The 25,672-nt window shown below is 39.2% G+C and overlaps 1 protein-coding gene across 1 annotated transcript in view; it reads left to right on the top strand.

Annotated features, from left to right (window-relative positions):
* Positions 1-1,423: 1,423 nt before the first annotated feature.
* GAP43 (growth associated protein 43) overlaps positions 1,424-25,672 on the top strand; it is a 100,197-nt gene continuing 75,948 nt past the window's right edge. The window contains exon 1 of the mRNA XM_077771824.1: positions 1,424-1,563. Within this exon, the coding sequence (XP_077627950.1) occupies positions 1,534-1,563 (30 nt within the window). The 5' untranslated portion in view covers positions 1,424-1,533. The remainder of the gene's footprint in view (positions 1,564-25,672) is intronic.

Genomic DNA, 25,672 nt, shown 5'->3' with positions numbered 1-25,672 from the left:
GGTTTGCCTCTCTCCCTTTCCCCCACAATTTCCCCCCTTCTTCTCCCCCTTGTTCCTCTGTCAAGTTCCTCCTAATCCTCCTATACGTGCAAACATATGATATTTGTCCTTCTCTGCCTGACTTATTTCGCTCAGCATAACACCCTCAAGGTCCATCCATGTTGCTACACATGGCCAGATTTCATTGTTTCTCATTGCCATGTAGTATTCCATGGTATAGATAAACCACATCTTCTTGATCCATTCATCTGTTGATGGACACTTAGGCTCTTTCCATGTTTTAGCTATTGTGGAGAGTGCTGCTATGAACATTGGGGTACTGTATACACTTATTCTTAAAGTCATATTTTCCTCTACCCAAATTATGAAAGACCATAGATGGAATTGAAGACAGGCATCACAATATATGGGTTTATTTTCCCATAACAATTATCTTTGCTTTTATTCTTCTTGCCCAAACTGTAAAATATCATTTTGGGTACCATTAATATTACACAGACTTATTTTTAAATGTGCTCTACTTTTTTAGTAAAATTAGAAGAAACCTCAATTTTCAAAGAGGTGTGAGTGCATTAAGAAAAGATCCACCATGTGATTTTAGATATGGATGCTAATTCCTAAACGTTGGTTATCATTTCTTAACTCAAGTGCTTAGAATGTTTAAAATGCTACATATTCATGTGGATTTCTCAAGGATCTTGTAAGATATGCTTTTTGTGCATGTTTAAGCTTATATATATGTTTTAGATTACATGAATACTGAGAAGAGTATACATACAGTATGATATTTACATATTTCTTTCTTTTTTTTGAGAGAGAGAACCTAACCCTCACAATTATTAAATGTACATAAAATCTAAATAGCAAATATAACATATTGGTACAGGTCTGACTACTCATTTGGAATAGCTGTTCTTTGCTTTTATGATATTGGAAAAGAGAAGAGTTAGTAAAGAAATACAAGCGTTCCTCAAGCCCCCTTCCCTAAAACACATTCCATCCAATCTCCTGAACCGGCTGGAATATCCGTCTCTACCCCCACCCCACCATCCTCTCAATGCAGTGGGAAAGTCGGTGGGTAATTGGGTCCAGATTGGAGATGTTTAAATATTCATGAGGCTGGCAGGGGACTGGGAGGGGGTGACTGTCTGGAAGGGGGGTGGGGGCTGGGGAAGTGATTAGTCATTGAAAGCTAGTGAACAATTCTGAGAAAGAGAAAGGGAAGAAAAAGACTGATAGACGGGGGAAAGGGGAGAAAAGGGGAAGAGAGGGCCAAGGAGAGAGCCGGAGAGGGAGAGGGAGAGAGCCAGCGAGCATGTGCGCTGAGCAGTAGCTGTGGACCTTACAGTTGCTGCTAACTGCCCTGGTGTGTGTGAGGGAGAGAGAGAGAGGGAGGGAGGGAGGGAGAGGGAGAGCGCGCTAGCGCGAGAGAGCGAGTGAGCAAGCGAGCAGAAAAGAGGTGGAGAGGGGGGGAATAAGAAAGAGAGAGGAGGAAGGAGAGAAGGCAGGAAGAAGGCAAGGGACGATACAACCATGCTGTGCTGTATGAGAAGAACCAAACAGGTAGAGCTAAAGATTTTTACTTCTTGCTGTTGTGAAATTACCAGACTGCAATATTTCCCTGTAAAGGCAGGAAAAAAAATATTTTAACTGCTTCTGCTCTGGCCATGGTGCCCGCGTTTCCTTAGCATATGGTAACTGATGGTTGCATCCCAGCTTTTATTCCATTCTGTCTTTCATGCTCTGGTCTGGGAACGCTGCTACTAATTAGGATGAGGTTAGAAAAAAGATGCCTGTTTGGCTAGAAATAAGATTTTCCGGGCTCTTAGTGAATGTTCAGCGTTATAGGTCTTTGGTTTTGCGGGTGTGGATATAGAGAGGGGTGTGGGGAGAAGATGTGGACTCTACCTACAAGATGCGGAGGCAATTCTTTAAATTATTTGCAAAAAGCAGGGTTGAAGGAATAATATCCAGTAATAAGTGTTGCTTGTTCTGTCGTACAATTTTCTCACATGTGCTGCGGAAGAAGCCTTATTTCGTCCATGCATGAGCTTCAAATGGGCGCAGGTATTAATGGAAAAACATGGGAGGGATTTATTTATTTATTTTTCAATGAATGAATGAAACTGTGATTTGAAAGATTTTTTTTTAAAAGAGAATCTAAAGGCAACTGGGGCTGTGGGAGAAATTGGCGGTGTGGAAGGGGAAAATCCCCTTCCCAAGATCGGTAGCCGATTGTGCACCAGCTGGTCGGAGGAGAGGGTGGACCACGCCCCTAGGAGCTTTGGGCTCCGATGGGATGGGAAAGACGAGCCGAGTATTACCTGTTGGAAATCAGGTCTTTTCCCTTCTCCCTTTCGTTGCATCTTTCCTGGAATCGTCAGTGACACGAGACGGGCTAACATTTTGGATAATAAGCATGGTGACTCATTTTCATCAGGAAGAGGGACACATAGGGGATTTGCGAGAATCCACGTCCCCTCCTTTTCTCCCCCACTACCCAGGTTTCTCTTCAATTGCAAATTGCTCACTTATTTCTTGAAAGACATTTTAGAAACTTGATTGGGCTGAGGGTGGGGAGGAATGACGAGTTCTGTATTCTGCAGCAACCGGCAGTGCCCTGGCATTCTTCAAACGAAGCTTTCAAACATTTATTGGAACGTGTTTGAGTGATTTTGGCGAAGGTGAAAGAGAAAAAAATGGGTGTGAGATGTGGGGGAGTGTGTGTGTGTGTGTGTGCGTGTGTGTGCGCGCGCGCGTGTGTGTGCATACTCGTGGGAAGGGAGGCCGTCTTGGTCAAAAAAGCCCTTTGCAGGTTGATTGCCTTAGGGGTGGGGTGCAAGAGATAGGATTTGGGCATTATTCCTGTACAGGTATTGGATATTGGGCAATTTGTAATACACTCGCTGAATCCGAAGGGGGTGGAGGGGTGTGNAATGGGGAAAATAAATAAGTTTAAATAAATAAATAAATAAATAAATGTAGCAGGCACCCCAGGGATTTTGTGTGTGGTTTGTATGTATAGGGGTGTTTGAAGAAGAGCATGAGAGTCTTACAGGCAACACTTTCCTAAAGTGTTCTCTGGTTCTAGAGACTGATGCTTCCATTGGCTCATTTCTCAAACCAGGACATTTCCTTTCTTGTCTTCCTTCATTCTAATACATAAATGCAATAGATACAGGTGGCTGGGTTAAGCACACTGTCAAGGAAACGTTCTGAGGTTACCCCACTGGTGAGCTGAGGAAATAAAATTTAGGAAGGCGGAGCCCTAAGGAAGCCAATGCTATTCATTAAAAAAGCTTTAATTCTGGATAGAAAAATATGCTGGTTTACAACTTTTCGCCACCGTATGTATCACATACAAGTATATACACATCCCCTTTGACAAAGGAAACCAAGCATAATTTTAGAAAGGGAATTGAAGCTGAAAGAATTCCCTTCCCAAAAAGGGGACAGCTGCTTTTACTTGGGTTCTATCTCACTAACAGCCCCAAGTATTCACAGGGATGTGCAGTGATAAAGCTGAAATTATGTTCAGGGAGTTTTAGAAATTCACATGTAAATGCGTGTCGCATCCGCATTCTCCATGTACAACAGTCACGCATGTACTCTGTATAGATTCCACATGCCCGTGTGTGTTTTAGCATAATTCATATTCAAGAGAGAAAATGAAAGGTATGGATATTGTTGTATTAACCCATGCATTTCATCTGTGTGTACTTCTGTGTGAAATGGTCATGTGCCCTATTGAGTACTGTTGTGTATCATTCACATAAGTCAGTATTTAGGGTACCATTAAATCAGACAGAAGGAAATGGTGTATTCAGGGCGTGGGCTCCATACTACATTGACTGGCATTTATATAGCGTGAGTACTTAAGCCTCACACAGGTTTCCTGCTTGTGGGTGAAATGATCCTGTATCATTCAAGGCAGAACCCGATTGTGTTTATCTTTCTGTCATCTATTCATCATGCTTGTCCTTAACAGGGAATAAAACAAGGGCAAAAACCTGCAAAGGTCTAAACTCTGCCACACCCATGAAATCCAGCAGAAACGTGGGAGGGGGCTGGAGGGATTGCACTTCCTTCCTCTTCCACTTGAGCCGCATAAAGAAGCAATCTTGGATTTCTGAGTTGTAATACATGGCCAGTGGGTGAGAGGAAAGCGTAAATGATCTTTATTAGCCATTAATTACCCCTCTGGAATATTAGAGCAGGAAGAAGAGAATGGGAATGGGGTGGCAAAGGGAAGAGGGTAAAGGAGGGGGCAGAGGAAGAATAAAATAAAAGAATCCCGGAGATTGTATTGGTTTGTGATTTTCAAATATCTTGGGGCTAACTTTAAATAGCTTAATTACCATGCGTATTGCAGATGATGAAAAACTTGCAAGATGGGATCTGAGTCCACAAAGCCAGAGAACTGAGGTGTTTCCTTTGTTTAAAAATAAGGATTTTAAATTGTAATCTAAGTGTAAAGAATACCGGTGCAAGCAAGCCTCCCCTCCGTCCCCCACCCCTCAACCCCACCAACATCTGCTTTTTTCCTCGTAAAACAATTCTTATCTGAGAGGGTGTGAGCTGTGGTTTGGAATTCCAGCCTCACTGCGCCTTTCCCTTGCAGTGCTGGAAAGGTGTGGAAGGATACCGCCTTGCCTTGCCGCTTGGTGCAGACGCTTCCTCCTAGTGATAAATTGGATTCCTCCTAAATCTCACTGAGCCACACCCAGTGTCACCCAGGGACTAAGTGAATTAATTAAATGGAGGCATTCTACTTAATATAATTGAAACTTTTTTTTTAATGGTGATTTCTATTACACATTTCCAAATTTAAACAGAAGAAGAAATCATTTAAGGGCATTTTTTTTTTCCTGCCAAATTATCTGGACTTGCAGGGAACCTTAGAAAATTCATGGTAAATCTAGAAATGAGTTCATATCTCATTCCTTCTAGCCCATGATTAGGGTGCATTCACAAGGAGTCCTGCATTCTTACGCTGTCAGCCTGTAACTCAGGTCCCCCCCTCCACACCCATGCTGAGGCAATTGGGATAAGAAAATGTAGGGTTAATTTTCTCTTGCTGAGTTGGCAAAACTACGGAAACCTCTTCTCATGTTTTATTTGAAAGGGCAGAGCTCCTGTTCATTTAGAGGGAGAGTGGTTTAGGGTCTCCTTTGCCTCCGTCATGGTGAAATTGTCAGTGTTGTGCCTGGGGCTGATTAATCCACATCCTTCTGTTTTACCTGGCCTCATAAAGAAGAGGGGGTTTCTTTCAGTCAACAGTCGAGCATATATATTAACCAAATGTTCCCCTTGTTCTCATTTATAGAGCAAGACATGTCTAAAATCTTCCTCTAATATTAAAGGAACATTTCAAATGAAGTACATAGCAGGTCATCTCAAGGGAAGATACAGCATTTAATTATTCACTTCCCTATTAGCTATCATAGAAGCATTCAGGCAACCAAGCGTGTCTATTATTGATCAAAAAAAGTGATTATGGGCAATTCTCCCTTTTGAAGTGTGGTCAGGTTGTCTCTGCACCATTGTATGGAAGTCTGCTTAACATTCTTTGAGGTGTTGGGAAGAGCACTGTGCTGAGAGTCCTCAGTGTATGCCACTTACTGATTCTGTGATCTTGAATGAATCACATAATATTGGGCTTCAGTTTCCTCCTATGAGATGGAGTCTAAAAACCAAATATAAAACCAAACTAACAAAACCCTCAACTTCCTGACCCTAAGGAGTATCTATAGGGATTAAACCAAACTCACGTGAAGACAAAATCGATACAAAAGTGAGAAAATTTTCTCTCCAAGTTTTGCGACGTTGAGTCTTGGTTTGGAATTCCCAGTTTGTCAGGATTGCTGTGTGCCTGTTTTTAACAAACAGTTCCTTTTGGTCATGGATGATTCCTCTTCTTCATCACTCTTCATTTCTTATTCCATTTACTTTAATAAAGCTTCTGTTCTCATATTCTGAAAAAGACATCACAAACAGTGACTCTTTGGTTTCCATCTTACTTGATATCTCTTTGGTATTTTGGATTGTGGTCCCTTCCTCTTCCTGAAATTCCTCACTTTTCTCCCATGGTAGCTACCCTGGCTCTCCTCCTTCCTAGATAAGCTTTTTCTCAGTCTTCCTTGCTGGCTTTTTCACTCTCTTCCCCCCAAATATCAATTATCTTCTGGTTAATGATCTTGATCCAATAGTTGGCATCCATCGACACGCTAATCGACACATCCATCAATCACATTAGATGATGTCATCCATGTTGGGAGTTTTAACCACTGGGTGATTTTCAAATCTGTAGACTATAGATACCTTTCCTTAGCACCTAATCCATGCATATCACTAGGTCTAGGTATTTCCAAGACATCCGCAAAAATGTACAAAACCAGACAGAGTATCTTCTGTGTGGTACCACTTAGTCTTCCTCCAGATTCCTACTTTTATGCCACAACACCTTCTATCCAGCTTCTGAGCTCTGGGAACCTAGGAGAAATCTTGAAGGCAGTCCCATCCTTCAATCCTCACATCCAGATACTACATTTTTTGATTCTAGGTAAAAAGCTTTTGAATTCATCCTCTGCTTTTCAACTTCACCACAGATAACCTGGTTCTGACTTTCATTACCTCTCATCTGGACCAAGGCAATAACTTCTTGCATAGACTTCCTATCTCCATTTTGCTCTCTTCCGATTCTTCTTGCATAGAACACCACATTTAATCTTCACCTAATGTAAATCTAGTCATATGATTTTCCTTGTTGAAATACACCAGTGGTCTCCTGTTAACTGTAAACTAAAATGCAAAGTCCTCAGCATGGATGACATGATCTAGCCTTGTCTTCCTTTCCAATGCCATCCTCACATACCCGCTCTTCCTACCTCGTGGCACCACATCAATATTTCAGGCCTTGGTACCTTTACACATGCTGTATTCTCTGCCAACATGACACTTCTCTCTCTGCCTGGAAAATTCCCATTTCCTCTGTCAGAGTTAGCTCTTTGAAGCCATTCTTGACCTTAAGTTCCACTTTCTTTGTGCCTATGCTGTATTTTGTAACATCACTATTGTATCACCTGTTGTACTGCATAGCATTTGTTTTTTTTTGTTTTTTTTTTCACAAACTGGCATCTCTGCTGGGAGCTACTTGGGTGGAATCTTAATTCTTTCTCTACTTCCAGGCCTACCACAATGTTTGACACATACAGTAACTGGTTTTATCAGTGCATAATATGTTTCCTAAATAAATATAAAATCAGGCTTACAAACTCCATAAATTGTGGCATACCTAAATGGATAGAAACCCTAGTAGATTTTTATTTAGTCTATTGGCATCAAATTTTAAGGTGAAGCTAATCATCAGTGATTCTTATTATTGGCCTATAAATATTACAACCACCAGTTTTCAATGAAAGGAGGCACAAAATGAGCCCATTTATATCGGAATTCTGCAAACTACTGTAACTGGTACTATCTGAAAACCTCCCTTCAGTGTCATCTTCTGCCACCAGCCCAGAAACCTAGTCCCCCCTCTTGAGGTCAGCATAGTGCCAGGTTCGATACATGGCTACCAGTCTTGGATCTTCAAGTGTCCTTCCTTTAGGACCCCACAGTGCTTACACATGTTGACTCAATCTCTTGGCTACTTAACTGATATATTTCATTGATACACAAACTTCCAAAAATGCATGTAGTGTTGGCCTGTGCTCAGGGGCCTGTGTTCAAGAGTCAGTTTTGCCTCCTCTTGGGTTTCCTTCCTTCCCACCGAAGTATCCACAGAATACTATTCCACAAAGGGAAATCTTTCATGGAGGTAAAGGGAGGTTGAATGGTAAGTAGCCCCTCAAATGTCTGTTACATGAATGAGAATCAGATCAACTTTATCTTACCTTTGAATAGACTGAAGGGATTTGGATTCTGAAGTAGGCCTATTGTGGCTAATATAGGGCAAACTGCAACCACAGCTTTCCATGAACATGCTTTTTGCCCGACTCTATGTAGTATATTTTCTCTGACTGAATTGGCATGGCCTTGAGAAGAGCAGTATGAAAAAATGATTTATGGTGATGTTGGTCTTCAGCTGCTAAAGCTACGTAATATTTTCTAATCTCCACACCCTTATTCCATATCTTGCTCATTGCTCGCAATCTTTTTCAATCTCTTTCTTTGAGTTTTTCTTTTTTTCTTCCTCTTCACGTCCAGGTGGAGTTTTCTGATTAAGTGATATTGGCCCATGCTAGTGTTTGATGTGTGAGGCTATAAAGAGAGAACTTCAAGAAAAAAAGTGTTCTTTCCAGCTTTCCAAATAGGTGTTTTAGACAAAAATATATTTTAAGCACATAGTGTGTCTAGCACATAGTATGTCTAGCACATAGTAGCTTCTCAATAAATAATATTCATTGATAAAAGTAGGAAGGGACCATTAGGGGAGGTGTTTTGGAACAGAAGAACATTCCTGTGAACTTATTCGGAGTTGGCTTTGTGTAAATGCACACTCAATTCTATTGATACTCCTTACAAAGTGGCTGTGGTCAAAGCTACAATTCCCTTTCCTGTCTGCTTTGATCAGAGTGGCACATTTGCAGTGGGTTCGGGTTATAGTGTGGGCGTGTGACCCTCCAGATTTCCTGTCCTTAATTACTTACAGATCTTATTCTCTTAGATGTTCTTTGTTTAATGTCCTGTTTCATGTCTTTGTAGTGAAGTAAACCCTTCCCCTGGGTTCTAGACCTGGCTCTGCCAATTGCTTGTCGTGTGACGTTGGGTAAGTAACTCAATCATTCTGAGCCTCAGTTTATCCATCTATGTAATGGGCACATAAAAAGAACACTCCAAATCCTGCCTTGCCTGTTTCACTAGGTTGATGTGAGGCTCAAAATAAAGTGATAAAAATAAAAATGTTTTGCAAACAATGTGTTTTTCAAAAGGCATTTCCACTTGAGGAATTCCACATACTGAAATGCAAAGTGTTCATGTTCTATGCAAAGAAGTACCCTTGTTCTCTGTACAGAATATGTATATATATTTATCTTCCATTCCCATCCCTCCTCTCTTACTCTCCACAAAGTAAATTCTAACCATGCTAATGGATGGGAGCACAGTATATCTTTATCATTCCCCTCAAAAACTGCAGTGACAGAATTTAAATAAGCCAGTGTTCAAATTGCCATGCAATCCCAAGGATCAGTTCAAATGCAGTTAGAAACATCGCCTATTTTCCTTTTAATCTTTTTTCTGTTTTAGTCTTCCCTTCACATTTAGATTTCTTCTCTTCTCCATTTGCTAAGCTGGCTCCTTCTCCCTCATCCCCAACCCTGCCCCCACGTCACTTCTGCACTGGGTTCTCAGCACTAGGATGAGGCATGCATGCTGTGCTCACATCCATCACATGAGGCCCCAGTCAGACAGAAGAATAGGCCTGTGAGGCTGGTTGGGAGACTGAAAATAGAGATGAAGTGATTGGGGGAAGCACAGTTCAAAGATTATCACCTGAGCCCCTATTTCATACAACTTCAAGGTTCCTCATTGCATCAAGAATTAACTGTGACCAGAAGAAGTGATTGGCCACCCTGAGCCTTTTCCAAACCAACTCTAATGTCATATATAATCTCCTAAACCCTCCGGATCTCTACAAAGGACATTTGTTTTTCTGTGTCCCTGATTGATTGACATAAGTTAACCAACTTAATAAAACAAATTTATCAAATTCTCATATACGCAATGGAATTTTATAACCCAAATAATTTGATTTCTTAATATTGGATAATTTTCGACAATATTTTAAAGCGTAGTAATTGGATCAAGTTTGTCCAGGACTAGAAGTCTAATATAGAAAAAATATCATGCGTATTTTGGAAAATCTTTTGTTTGTTGGTCTTATATAGAATTTAATAGAAAGGCATATTAACTATTAATTTTGAAATAAGCTGGTGCTCAGAGGGAAACAATTATTTCCTTGATGATGTTTATAGTTTATTAATAGTCAATTTCACCCCTTAATCTTTCACTCTAGCCACTTGTCTCTCTCTCGTCTCTGTCTCTCAGTCTCTGTCTTTGTGTTTACACACACACACACACACATACACACTTCTGTTATTTATGTGTACTTTGATGGGGGTACAAGTAACAGAAATCAACTTTAAGTGTCTATGAAAGGGATCTATTGAAGGGAAACTAGCTATCACACAAAATTAAGAAGTTGAATAGCCATGCTTATGGAAACCAGAGTAGATCTGGAAATCTCAAGAGCAGGAATTCATAGACTTTACTTCTGGAGCCCTGTATTTAAAAGACTCAGTTGCTAATAACCTTAACTTCTCTAGCTCACAATTCAAATTCTAAATGAGAGATAAAGATGTATGTATATGCATGTATACACACACACACATACACACACACACACATATATACACATTTATACTCAGAACAAAGAAAGACTGAGAATGAATGAATATGATTGGTCCTTCTTGGATCAGTTACCAATAAACCAATTATCTCTGAAGGATAGGCCAAGTCGTGTAGTTTAGACACAATTTCTGAAAGTCCACACCCGTGAATCTAGTAAGAGGGTAAATCAGCTGAGAAAAATACACACACACATATATGTGTATATGTATGTGTGTGTGTATAGACACATAATATTTATGATTTATATACAATATATAAAATAGAGTAGCTATCTAGATCAGGAGAGATGTATTTCAAATGTGATGGATCACTAATTTTCCCCATTAGTTGCTTTCATGTTGTCCACTACTGCATATTCCTATTTTTGGTAGGGTTGTCATCACTAACAATTCAAAAAGGAAGCAAGAGCCACACAGATAACTGATCCCATAAACTTTTATACATAAAAAATAAAGGTTAGAGCAAATCTCCACACCTGGAGTTGATAAGCACTGGGTTTCCAAGGTCTTCCAGGAGCTGAACTCGGGCAGGTACTACTTGTCTAAGAGGAATACTAGCTACCATATATTCTTGCTAATTTGACATGGGCTGGCTTTGCTGTAATTTTACTTTTTTAGTTTTTGGGATCTATTTCTATGAAAGGATTGGGAAATAATGGGTGTAAAACATCTCCCTTGGATTTGTATCAGGGAAGTGCTACCCCTTGATATTAGTCATCGCATTTTGAATGTCCTTGAATCAATTCCAGCAATGATCATCATATTTATCTATTTTTAGCAAATTGGCACTTTCTAAAATATTGAGCTGTTGTCTCCATATGCACCAGTTTGCTCTAAATGTAGAATTTTGGTAATTAGCCTTACATCCATTATTTATAAACCCAGTTCCAATAACTATTCAGAAAATGTTATTTTTAAATGAAAATTTGAAAGACCCTAATATCTTCCCATTAATGACTATATAAAAGAACTAGATGAGGCAAATGAAATAAATAAATAAAATGATCTCCAAAGGCTAAGCAAAAATTGACTGCTTCAGAATCTAAATCTAAAGGGCTTGAGAATCTCTTAGCACAACTAGCCTAGGAACTGGCCTAGAGTGGGAGTTAGCTATTAGAATGCAAACCCTCCTTCTCACTGTTACTTTTCTTTGGTTCAGAAATCAATTTACCTGCTTAGAATATAAGCTGAGAAGTAAAAATCCCCTCCTAATCACCAAATTGGATCCATAACAGCTATTGCAAAGATGCATTCCACAATTCCATTCAATCTCCAGTACAGGCAATTGTCTCCACTATTTCTTTACCTCCCCATCGCACCAATCAAAACAGGATACCTTTAAAAAGAAAATTCTCAGTTTCTAAATGATTAACTTGCTGTTAAATATCCAGCTACATGTTGTATTGAGGGCAGCTCAATTTGGCTATTCAAACTCTCACATACAGGATTCTAGAGGGGGAAGGGAAATAGGTTTTCGGTATGATTTGGTGGACATTGCATTTGAAAGTTCTTTCTCTTCAAATCACGTTTAAAAAGGTATTATTTTATTTGAGAGACGTAAAGCAGTAGTGAAACTGTGTCAGTAGCCCATTGTAAACTTATCCCATTTCTAGACATTTGGAGAATTTTCCTTCCAAAGTTTTATCAGATTAATATTTCTAAGAACTTCAGAGATTTTCAAAAGGAAGGAGAGAATGATATTATCTCAGTTAAAAAATGTTGGGTTTTTGTTTAGTCAAATCTGACCTAGGGTTTTGATTTATTCAAACGTATTCTTTTTCTGAAGAATACCTTTCGCAATCTTCCCTTAACTCTTGAATCTCAAGGACTTGTTTACTCTGATCACCTGGGAAAGCTTCTCTGGAGAAATCAGGTTGGTATTTAGTATTCACTGAATAAGTCTTTTATGCTAATATAAATTCAATTTTCCTCTAGGCTTTGATTGCTTTTGATTGAAAGATACAGGGTGGGGGTGCCAGGGTGGCTCAGTCGGTTGAGCATCAGACTCTTGATTTTGACTCAGGTGTTGATCCACGATTATGGGATTGTGGGATGGAGCCCCTTATTGGACTCTGCACTGACTGTGGAGCCTGCTGAAGATTCTCTCCCTCCCTTTACCCTCACCCCTCAGCTTGCTCTCTCTCTCTCTCTCTCTCTCTCTCTCGTAGGAAGGAAGGAAGGAAGGAAGGAAGGAAGGAAGGAAGGAAGGAAGGAAGGAAGGAAGGGATACACAAGGTGATAGCCTTTGATAACTCAGCCAGATTTGTTCAATAATGAGAGCTGTATAGAAAACATGAAGACCTAGTTTCTTGCATATGCTTTCTTCCATCTTGAACTCCACACCTTACTCCTCTGGGGTGAAACCAGTATAGAGGAGGAAATGAAGATGACTATAATTGAAAAGGGAGGAGGAGTTGTAAAATAGAATTACTCAGTTTGGAATTGGGCCATAACCTTCTAGCAAAAACTGTCACGGGAACTTCAGTGACCACAAATGGCTTTGACTTCGCTTTTGAATGTCAGCTGGAAGATGTGGTAAGCCCAGAATAAGCCCAAGAACATGTGTATTCAAGAAAGAATCTAAGAAGTTTGGGCACTAGTATACTTTAAGTATACTCAAGCATACTCAGGACTAAATTCAGGTTTATTTTCACTTAAGTGGGAAGAAGCTATCAATTCTTGGCTTAAAAAAGAAATGCAATTTTGTCATCACAGGTATCGTCCCATTTTATGCAAGACTATATCTTTCAATACTTAAGGATTTTTCTGCAGGCCTCTACAATTCTGCATTACCATCCTGGTGACATTGGAAACTGGCCCATGTACAAACCAAAGTTTATTTTATTAAATATATTTTATCAATATTGTTACTTTTATTGGATTTGGGTATACTGTAAAAATCCATCTATAAAGATCCAAACTATAAGAACCATAGGTAAACCAATAGAAAATTTAATTTGCCAATAATCCAAGATTTCCAGGTACTAAAAATATTTTTTTCTTTTCTTTTTTGTTGGTATCTCAGAAAGTCCCATGTTAAACTAATTATCTTCTCCCTAGATTTGAACTCTGACTCCTTTACTCTCGATAATATCTTTTTTTTAAATTAAAAAAAAATTTTTTTTTAATGTTTTTTTATTTATTTCTAGGAGAGAGAGAGAGAGAGAGCGTGAGCAGGGGAGGGTCAGAGAGAGAGGGAGTGACAGACTCTGAAACAGGCTCCAGGCTCTGAGCTGGCAGTTAGCACAGAGTCTGACGCGGGGCTCGAACCCACGAACCGCGAGATCATGACCTAAGCGAAAATCGGATGCTTAACCGACTAAGCCACCCAGGCGCCCCCGATAATATCTTTTAGTAATACTAGCCCATTACCAATTTCCTAGCTTATAACATGGGAATATTCTTCCTTCCCTCACAAAAGCCATAATATCAGTTACCAATTTCTATTTGCAATATCCTTCATATCTGTCCTTTCCTTCTTCTGCCAGCCTTTTGCAACCAGCAATCTAAAAGACAACCAAGCCCTAAGACCCATGATTGTACATAATGAATTAACCTCTTTCCTGTGCATTTAGACTGGCACAAGTTACATACCATCCTTATGAGAATGCAGAAAATCATCACTCAAATCATTTATTTGTGTTCTGTGGTTCAGATGAGAAGATCCAGGTGAGAAGCTGGATAGTCACCAAAATTCCTTGCATTTGGCATTGCCTTTGCACTCTGCCTGTTGGTTAATCTTACGTTTCACTCCCCGCCCCCCTTTTTTTCCCTCAAAATGTCAATGCTATTTCTTTGTTTACAGGGTTAATTCCAATTTATTTATTTATGATTGCCTTTGGGGACTCCTCAGAATCTTATACTAATCTCCTATCCTTGCCTTGCCTTTAACAGGTTCTGCCATTGAGTAGGCTTGTGAATTTAAACAAATTTAATATCTCTGGGTTGTTATATCCTTTATAAAACAAGACTATTAGACTAAGTTGTGTCTACGGCCTTCCAGCCTATGAAATAATACGTTCTATAGCTAAGCTCCTCTTCCATTTTAGGATCCTATCCCAGCCAGACTTAACAGGAATTTAAGTATTAGTTCCCCTATACTTTGTTCATTGTCATTCCCACTAATTGCAAAGTCCCCTTTTAGCCTAGCTCAGTCTCACCCAATCTGAGTCCTGAACCAAGAGTTCTCTTACTTGTGAAGACTATTCTGACTACCACAGTTTTCTGTGCCTTCTTATCTGCTTAGATCTTCAGTAGCATATACTACCTGTCCCATTTCTTCAGCATTCATTAAACAGTCTTACTTAATTGACCATGTGTACTTATATGTACCTGATTTCTCCAAACTAGTTTAAAACACTTTGAAGGTAAGTAATCACATTCAGTGCCTGGCTCACGGAGCACAAATTGATTGATATCTGGATATCTATTCTGTAATATCTCTGCATTTAACTCTGAGGCAATATATAATACAAATAGAAGTCTCAGTAAACTCTCAGAATGACAAGTATAGCTATCTATGTGACCTCTCTGGGACCTTTGAAATCATGAAATATATCTTCTCTCTTAAATCTCTTTACTTTCTTGGCTTTCATAATACCTATTTTAGCTGATTTTTCTCTACTGCATTTCTGGTTACATATTCTCATCACCACTCCCCTTAACACCTCTTTCTCTACTAATTGAAAATTTGATATTACCCAAGCTTTTGCCCTTATTCTTGCATGTTCTTCCAGCAGTGTCTAATTCATGCCCACAACTCCTACATGGACTATTGGGTCTCAAATTCTCCAGGCTTTCTAGCCAAAACTGCCTCATGGGCCCTAGAGCTTTATATCTAACTGTCCACCGGAAATTGTCTTGTGTCATGGCCAACAGGATCCCCAATCTCCACATCTCTTAAAAATCAGTCATCATTTCTTGTTCCAATCTCTTCTTTCTCATCCAATCATTTAAATGGAAATAGAATCCTGATTCATTCCTCCCGTCTCTCTTTTATCACTAGATACTACTACTTTTTCCAGTTTCTATGAGTAAAAAGCAAAATATCCTTTCATTCCTCCTTTCCCTCACTCTCTACCTCAAAAATATATCTTGGCTCTTTCCTCTTCTCTCCATGTCCTCTGTCATCTCTAACCCACTCATCTCTCATGGAGACAAATGCAATAGCTTTCCTTTCTAATCTCTTTTCTTTTAACCTCAATCCCTTGCAATTGTTCTCCTCTCAGTAGTCAGAGTGGTCTCTTTTTTTATTATTTTTTAATGTTTTATTTATTTCTAGGAGAGAGAGAGACAGGGTGAGCAGGGGAGGGTCAGAGAGAGAGGGAGTCACAGACTCTGAAACAGGCTCCAGGCTGTGAGCCGGCAGTCAGCACAGAGCCCGACGCGGGGCTCGAACCCACGAACCGCGAACCGCGAGATCATGACCTAAGCGAAAGTCGGGAGCTTAACCGACTAAGCCACCCAGGAGCCCCCAGAGTGGTCTTTTTTAAGGTGTCTATCAGATCACATGACTCTCCCACTTAAAAACTTTTGATAGCTTTCCATTCCACTTAGAATCAAAACCAAATTCATCATCACCAAGACTTATAAAATATACTCTTGGTTGCCAAGACTACTGACCTTTCAGTTTTTTAAAACCTTCCCATATGTGCATCTGTGTTTCTTAAATTCCACATATGAGTGAAACCATATAATATTTGTGTTTCTCTGGCTGACTTATTTTGCTTAGCATGATATATTCTAGTTCCATCCACATTGGTGCAAATGGCAAGATTTCATTCTTTTTGATTGCCGAGTAGTATTCCTTTGTGTGTGTGTGTGTGTGTATGTATACCACATTTTCTTAATCCATTTCTTAATCCACGATATATACACAATATATATTGTGTATATATATATATATACCACATTTTCTTAATCCATTCATCAGTCAGTGCACATTTGATAAAAACAAAGATGGAGACAAACCATAAGAAACTCTAAATACGGAGAATAAACTGAGGGTTGCTGGAGGTAGGTGTTAGGGGGATGGGCTAAATGGGTGATGGGCATTAAGAAGGGCACTTGTTGGGATGAGTACTAGGTGTTACATGTAAGTGATGAATCACTGGATTCTACTCCTGAAAATAATACTGCACTGTATGTTAACTAACTTGAGTCCGGAAAGTCACTTTTTTTAAATATTTATTTTATTTTTGAGAGAGAGAGAGACAAGAGTGTGAGTGGTGATGGGGAAGAGAGAGAGGGAGAAGCAGAATCAGAAGCAGGCTCCAGACTTTAAGCTGCCAGCATAGAGACTGACAGGAGGCTAGAACTCACAAACTGTGAGATCATGACCTGAGCCAGGTCCCCCCAGAAAGTCACTTTTCTAACATATCATTCCACCTCCCTTGTTTTCTTTTAGTATTGCTCTTAATTTGATTTTTTAAAAATATTTACTTGTTAATTTTTGTCCTTGCAATTCTCTTTGAACTTCAAAATCCACCCCTCTTCATGTCTTCCATTCCATTGCAGCTGTATGATTTCATGGAATAACCTGTATTGTTTCATCTTTTCCTCCCTTCTAAACACTGTTCCTTTTGCCTGGAATGTCTTCCTTTCTCTTCTTTTTATATAACACATTTCTAATTTATTTCCATAATGCGGTAGAGTGGTTTTCTTCTTTGTGGAGACTCCCTCATCCTCCAGGCAGATATGATAATCTCCTTTCTGCCATTATTATGTTAGTATATACCTCTGCTACAACGTTCAACAGATTTCATTATAAATATTCATTTTTCCTTGCTATACCAGGAGCTCCTTTAAGGTAGTAACCATGTTTCGTTTATTGCCTATGTATAGCCTTAGTTCAATGCTTTGCACATGCTAGGCTCCCATTAAATAAAAGTTGAGTAAATGGAGCCCACATAAAAGAGCAAATATTGGGTTCTAGTGAGTAGTATGTGATGGCAAAATTTGGTTAGATCTAAGGCAAAAGTTATCCAGTTTCCACTGATCAATCATGGAACCTGCTCACTTTGGCACAGTTTATAATTGGGCACCTAATAGATATTTCACAGAGCTAAGACTACACAGACCTGGATTTCACCCAAGTGATGCCAGCTGGTTGCTTCAGCAAATAACAGTCACCATTTTGTAGAGAGATACTTCAACATAGACAGAAAGATAGCCATACTTGACACTATGAACTTCTTAGGATCTGGGCTAAGGATGAGTAGCCATTTAGAATATACTGCAGTAGTCTCTTTAACCCGTTTATCTGCCTCCTAAGCCTACTGCTAAAATCCAGCCCTTTCCTAGTACCTAAAACTGGTGTCTTCTGGTACTGCTCCCACAGGAATCTTGGTGAGGATTCATCTTTGTTAATGATATGACCTATATCTGTATATTCATGTACACACTCTCCCTCTCCTTTCACTCTTTTAAATTTCTAGTTAGAGGGGCACCTGGGTGATTCTGTCAATTAAGCATCCTACTCTTTGTTTTAGCTCAGGTCATGATCTTGTGGTTCATGGGTTTGAGACCCACATTGGGCTCCACACTGAAAGCACAGAGCCTGCTTGGGATTTTCTCTCTCCTTCTCTCTCTGTCTCTCCTCCACTTGAGTAGTCATGCGTGCACACTCTCTCTCAAAACAAATAAATAAAAACATAAAAAAATAAATTTCTAGTTAGAAAAAATATACATGTTTAATTGTTGTTTTTCCTGGTTCCTATGTATGTGCTATAAAAGCATCCATCTGTCTGATGTTGTTGTACCTATCCCCAGATTGATAAACAAACAGAGAGATACTAGTAGATTTACCTACTGGGGAATGAAGAAACAAATGTCCAGGTAATCGTTGAGTTACCAACATCTAACTTATGTCTCTTACACACAAAAATATGATTCCTTCTGGGGAATGAAAAAGAAAGGAATGGGTTCTCCTGTAGAACTCTGGAGAGGGAGAAATATTCTTCAATTTAGTCTGCCTCCTTTTTAAGAATTCTTACAAGAATCAAGAAGGGAGAAGACCTTGGCCCTTCTGGGCTGGACCATGGACTCATGGTCATTAGTAGCCTGGTACCTTTAAACCAAAGCTAAATAACATAGAGATTTGATATACATTTTTTAGTCTAGAAAACTTAAACACTCTTTGAAATTTACTTCTTCAGGAAATGATATTCTAACTTTCAAGCTGCTAACTTGCAAAACAAACTTTGGAAACACATCTCATTTATAGGTTGGGGTAATTAATGCTCACTCTAAAATCGTATTTGGGAAGGACCAAAGAAATATAATTTGCCTGCTGAGGGAATGGATGAACATAAGGAAGGCAAGATGAAGCAGACTTCGGCTGAAAAAAAAATGAGTCACTTTTCTCAGTTGTACATTTTTTTATTTCGGTAATTATGTGGGAGGTGGAGAAGATGCATGAGTAGTTTGGGTTGCTGAGAGAGTAGATGAAAGAAGCAAGCTTTCAACATTGGAGAGGTTGGTTTGGTGGGATATGGTGTAACTTTGAAAGATCCCGTTTCCATAGGTGGAACCATTTGGAAACCATTTCTAGATGAGGATTCACATTCTATCCCACTGACCTAGCCAGATGGTTTTTGCTTCCACTTTCCATAGACTTTTCCATAGGCTGTTGTCTCAAGAGAACCCTTAATGGAGTGGAAACCCATTTTCACATCAAGGCTCTGGGTTTCTCAATTGATGTTTACCCAGTGACCCTGAAGTGTCAGGCCATAAATTTTTAAGTTGCCAATAATTTATTTTATCATACTCCAGGAATAGCTAATAAATCTGGTTGTTCCAATTAAACCAGATTTCATCAAAACTCTCTGGAACTAAGGGAATTTCTCTGGATTCCAGGGGAGGCTCTATAGGTCAGGCCTATGTTGGTACAAGATTAGAGGATAGAATAGATGAAGGGCTAACAAAATATTCTAGGCATTGTACACACACACATTTTTATTACCTCCTAACCTTAAGTGGTACTGTTTTCTCCACATGAAACACTTTCTTTCCTCCATTCTGTCAAATCATGCTTTGCCTCCAAAAATTCTATTGAAAAATCACCTCCTTAATAAATCATTTCAGACTTTTCCTCATTCCCCATTCAGTTCCATACTGCAGTCACTAGAGTAACTTCCCTAGTAATTCGTCCTCCCCCAGGTCATTTGTGTGTGTGCTGTATGCTGCATATATATATACACATGCACACATGCATAGAGAAAGAGAGAGAGCATTTATATATGTTTTATAAGTGTACTTGTGTATTGTCCTTTCCTGTTTTCCCTTGATGCTGCTTCAGTGCCATTCCTGAGTTTTCTTTTTAGATTTCACAAGGCATTGTATAGTGCTTGCACATCCTGGGTCTGCAGTTTACCCTAATACCTTTTTATTTAATTTCCCAGGGAAAATTAAATTTCATCCTTTTTCATCCTATGCCTGATGGTAATAACTATGATTGACAAGTAGGGCTAAAGGGACTTTACAATTTAGCTTGTTTATTTAATTTCTCTTTAGCCACAAAAACTTTTTCTTCCAGATATTATTTGGAATCCCAACTATAGTAAACAGAAAAAGGGGCCATTGTGGCCAAATACTTTGGCGGCTCAGAGATCTGTCTGGTCAACGGTCAATGGTCCCCTCCTTCCCCGGATATCCCTCTGAGGAAGCCTAGCGAGCGAGCAGAGTTTTGGAAACACTGATCTACGTCTAGTCTTTCATGGTGCCGAGGTTGGCAGTTGTGTGATCAAGGTCATTCAGTGCAGGAAGGGCTGAGCAGGAATTCCTTCCTACATTCATACTACTTCTTTCAGAGGATGAAAGAAGATCATGCTCTCAATTTCCAGGTGCATAAATTCCTAAATAGTCCAAACCTGTGATGTCAGCATTCATGTGGTTCATCAATAGACAGGACTCTTTTACAAATGAAGACTAGAAGTTATTTTTCTCTTTTCTACCTTTTGACTCATTCATCTTATTTTTCAATTAGTCTTTTTTACAGGATGAATTTTGGGAGATATATTCCTCAAATATTATATGGAAGTTACTTATTCATTCAACAGACATTTATTAATCATATACTACACCAGAAACTATGTGAAATACAGGAAACATAGAAGTAATTTTTAAAAAAGAAACACCGTTGGGGTGCCTGGGTGGCTCAGTCAGTTGAGTGTCTGACTTCGGCTCAGGTCATAATCTCACAGTTCGTGGGTTCGAGCCCCTTGTCGGGCTCTGTGCTGACAGCTAGCTCAGAGCCTGGATGGAGCCTGCTTCAGATTCTGTGTCTTTCTCTCTGACCCTCTCCTGCTCATACTGTCTCTCCCTTTCTCAGATATAAATAAAAACATTAAAAAAATAAAATCTTAATTTAAAAAAATACTCTTGGGGGTGCCTGGGTGGCTCAATTACTTGAGTGTCTGACTCTTGATTTTGGCTCAGGTCATAGTCTCACAGTTTGTGAGATCGAGCCTCACATTGAACTCTGCGCTGATAGAATGCAACCTATGTGGGATTCTCTCCCCTCCCCTGCTCTCTTTCTTTCTGAAAATAAATAAACATTTTTTAATTTAGAAAAAAAACACTCTTCAGCCTTAAGTATACTGTAGTAGACCTATATGTGTCTATTTAAAGTCTATTCTAGAAAGTGCTCCTAGATAATTTTATTAATTTCAGTTGTATTTTCCTAATTGTTCAAGGAAGCTTCCCATTATAGGAATAAACTAGTATCTTTTTCTCATTAGGTATAGCTACCCAACTTGCCTTGGAAGTCTGGAGGTTGAGTTTTGTGAATAAAAGAACATTCACAAGTATTAAGTCTTAAATGCCACAACTTCAAAGGGTTTCTAAGGATTAAACATGTTAATATGTGTAAAATACTTAGAACTATACCTGGCATATATAAGCACTTAATGTTAGCTATTGCTTGTTATAGTGGATGCTGTTGGTGATGATGTTATATCTATGTTAAATGAATCCTATGTCTAGGTATCTTTTGGTAGGAACTCTTCAAGGACTAGTTTCTGGACTTTGGTGTGTGTGTGTGTGTGTGTGTGTGTGTGTGTGTGCCTGTGTGTATACGTGTATGCATGTCTGAGGTTTCATGAACCTACAATTAGTTAACTGAAAAATGAGTTATTAATGTCATTGATTTAGATTCTGTATACCCTGCACTCTCAATGCTCTTTAGGGCTAATCCATATTGGTTCTTAGAGTCTAGAACTCAGAGATACAATTAGCTATCTTACAGATGTGGCAAATAAAATAAGAATAGAATTTTGAGCCTGGCATACACTTAGAAGCTAAAGCAGCCCATCATTTCCAGGTGACTGGAATGTGAGCATCTCAAGATCTAGACTCAGCCATTTTGAATCTTCAAGCAACAATGCAAACATGCAGTACAATTAAAAATTACCCTTAGCAGTGGGGGCACCCAGGATCTGGTGGCTGTGGTGCCTACAGACTGATGTCGTAACCACTTGGTGGTCTTGGCTCATCTGTGTTTCCTGGGTTCGGGTTGCTTTCCTTCCTTCCTGCCTGTTTTTCCAGCCACTCTCTGGCTTTCCTATGAATACAGTGATCTCTGATATTGTTCTAACACAGGCTAGTTTCTATTGCTTGCAGCCAAGAATTTGAGTGATGCAACCCAATACTCAAGAAATCAGGCCCAAGCTACTATTTTTCACCTGGGTTACTGCAACAGCCTCAGGACTTTGCACTTGCTGTTCCTTCTGCCTGAAAGGCTTTGTTTGTACCTATTCTCTTGACTCGCTTCCTGACTTTCTTAGGGCTCTGCTAGAATCCCACCTGTGCAGATCTCATCAAGGAGGCTTTTTCTCCTCACTCCATAGAAAGCAACTCCCACCCCTATACTCCCTTTCTGGCCCCTTTTCTTCTTTTCATTGTTCCTCTCTAGCCTTTACATCTACCCAAGATATTTATTATTATCTGCTCACATCAATGGCATTTAAACTCCCTGACTCTTAGCTACTGATATTTTCTGACACCTAGTACAGGGCCTGGCACTTATTAGATGCTCAACAAATATTTCTTGAATGAATGAATGAATTTAAATTCTGCTCAGATGCAGTAACAAGAGTAAGCCCCAAATGTGCTATAGCTAGTACATCCGTTCCTCTATCCTCCATGTCTTTCTTGATGTCTGTCCCTTCATCTTGACCAGTAGCATCCTGTATATTTCTTTTTGGTGATTTGTCAGTCCCAGATATGTGATATAGATTACCTAAGAATAATGAAAGAGAAAATTTTGTCCTGCCTACCGCTACAAAATGCCTATTCATTTCTTCTTTTACATTTTAATTGTTTAAATATTTGGGGAGGATTTTCCTGCTGTGGTAAATTTATACTCATTAAATTGTCAAATGTGACGGTATTAGTTATTTATGTATTGTGGGTGCTGTAAGTGGAAATGCTTGCTTTTGCCACTGGCACCATCTGGCTTTGACTGATTATTGTATTTTACCTGATAGTCTTTGGACAGGACTATCAGGGTGATGAATGGGTGAGAGTGGGAGGGGTTCAAACACAGGATGAGAAAGGATAACAAACCTGTAGCAGTACGTCAGACACCATGAGGCATTCTAAACACCGAATAAGATAGAATTCATCGCATGTCCTATTTGCATTCCAGGTTAATCTTCAAAGAGCCAACATGGCAAAAACATTCCAAGATAAAAATAGCAAGATCTTCTAGAAAAGATTCAAGTTGCAAAGAAAAAGAAAAATCCTTTCTGGTTACTGAGTATGCCATAACTCCACATGACTGTGGTTGCAGCCAGAATTCTGTGTATGTATAGCTTTTAACAGCATTAGTGACTTAGAAATGGATATTTTTTTAAAAGGAACCTTTTAAAGGCATCCCAAGACATTCTAAGAAGAAATTTGATTTGTAGAAATTGAAGATTGAAATGTGTAATGGCAAATGGCACCATGTCAGGCACTAAATTCTGCGGTTATAAGCTGATCTTGAATCAAAACCTAGTCCGCCACTGGCATTCTCAAAGTCCAGTTTTCATCAGAGGCTTTATTCCAGGCAGAAGTGTGGTGGTAACTCTGCTCATGTAGGGTGTGTTCACCATGCCTGGAACCATCTGCCAGTCTTGTTGGAGCAGGAAGCCTAACGAAGCTATTATTCAATCTTTCCTCTTTCTCTAGAGAAAGATATCTTTAAGTCACATGTGTGGCTGGCCCCTATATTATTTTGGTTTATCAATAGATCACTTACCTCTTTCATAGTATCTCCATGCTAGAAGGGATTTTAGAAGTCAACCCGACCATGCATCAGTTGTTTATTCATCAGGAAATATTTATTGAGTGCCTACTATAAACGAAAAGATGTAGACTAAAAATATGAATCAGATATGGTTGTCCCCTCTATGAGATTCATTAATTCCTCTTCATTATATCCTTGTTAGGTTGGAGTTAAGCCTTTGCTGGAGGGTCTCTGGTATTTCGTGTGTTGCTGTTTATTTATAACATTCTTCAAATGAGAGAAATTAGGTTAACCTCACTTACAAGGGTACAGAGGCCCAACCAAAATTTTGCTTAGCCCTCATCATTCAAAAAGTCAGATGCAGAGATCAAAGTAGAATCCTTGAAACTCTGAGTAATTAATGTAGTGACACCTTTTGTCTTTGTATTCTTGTACTGATCCTGTCAAACTTCACTATGCCTGACCATTCTCTATACTCACCAAAAGATGGGAGCTAAATACTAAATTGGGATATTTGCAATCCAATGAGTATTAGTCCTTTGTGGCCACAAAGAATATCCCCAACCCTCCTAATGTATTTCAGACACTTTCTCTTATTAAATGAAGCCTCATTAACTCAATTTAGTTTTATTTGGCTCTTATGCTTCGTGAGTTTGAGCCTTGCATCAGTGTCTTCACTGACAGTGTGGAGCCTGCTTGGGATTCTCTCTTCCTCTCTCTCTGCCTCTCCCAACTCTCTTTCTCTTTCTCTCTCTCTTAAAATAAATAAAGAAACTGAAAAAGAAAAGAATTCCCAGAAAATGAAAAATGAAATGGCATGCAAACACATACATAAACATGTGAACCCAAACTATGGAATTTTAGGGATTACTGAGATTTCTAGTTTGTGTCTAAGGTAATGGTCAATTATCACTTATCAGAACTCTGATTTAACAGTAATTTCAAAAAACTAAGCATTGGACTAACTTTTAAAATTTAAAATATAATATTAAAACCAAAGCATATTACATTATGCCTCTTGATGAGCTGAAGCCATGATTTCAGGTTCTCCTATTATTTCCTCACTGTCAGGGTCCAGAAACTCAGGGCCAAGGGTAAGTCAGCCTTAGATAAACAGATTGTCTGGCCTAGGCCACCAATCTGTCCAACATTTGTGACCTATAAAGATTTTTCCTGCAAGCAGCTCTGCTTATGCCAACTGTTTATATGCACAGTGGAAACTTCCAAAGCTGTCATTCCCAGGTTTGCTTTGCTTATACAACTAATTACTACTGTGCTGGGTCATTCCTTCTGTCTTTCTTTATCTTTTTTGTTTGTTTGTTTGTTTGTTTTGCTTTTTCTATGTATTGAAGCCAAGAAGGGCTCAGTTAACCTATGCATTTTGGTCAAGGATAGAAGTCAAAGAAGACCTCAAAATTATAGTGTTCAATGGGGCATCTGAGTGGCTCAGTTGGTTAAGTGTCTGACTTCAGCTCAGGTCATGATCTCTCGGTTCATGGGTTCGAGACCCGCATGGGGCTCTGTGCTGACAGCTCAGAGCCTGGAGCCTGCTTTGGCTTCTATGTCTCTCTCTCTCTCTCTGCCCCTCCCCTGCTCATGCTCTGTCTCCCTTTGTCTCTCAAAAATAAATAAACATTAAAATTAAAAAAAAAAGATTATAGAGTTCGAGCTTTGTATCATGTGCCTTGGTCATGTAGCAAGGACTTAGGAATGGTTGCTACAGATGGAGATTCAGAAAGGGTATATAATGAGAGGGAAAGAGAGAGTGAGTGCTTGCTTCACATCATTCAGAAGAAATGGAAAACACTAGAAATAATTCAAGACAAGGGAGGGAAAGCTCAACAGGTATCCTGAATTAAACATAAGTCCTCAGAAATATTTGCAATGCCCTAACCAGATGGTCTTATCTTACAGTGAAGAGATCATCAGGAAAAATCCCCATCACAAGAGACTCCTCCACTGGGACTCATTTGCTATTTGATACAATATTATATGTTAGAAATCTATTTCTCATATTGTTTTATATATCAAG

The sequence above is a fragment of the Crocuta crocuta genome, unplaced genomic scaffold, assembly GCF_008692635.1.
Source record: "Crocuta crocuta isolate KB4526 unplaced genomic scaffold, BGI_CrCroc_1.0 scaffold56, whole genome shotgun sequence".
Taxonomy (NCBI): domain Eukaryota; kingdom Metazoa; phylum Chordata; class Mammalia; order Carnivora; family Hyaenidae; genus Crocuta; species Crocuta crocuta.
This window is presented reverse-complemented; position numbering and strand designations above follow the sequence as displayed.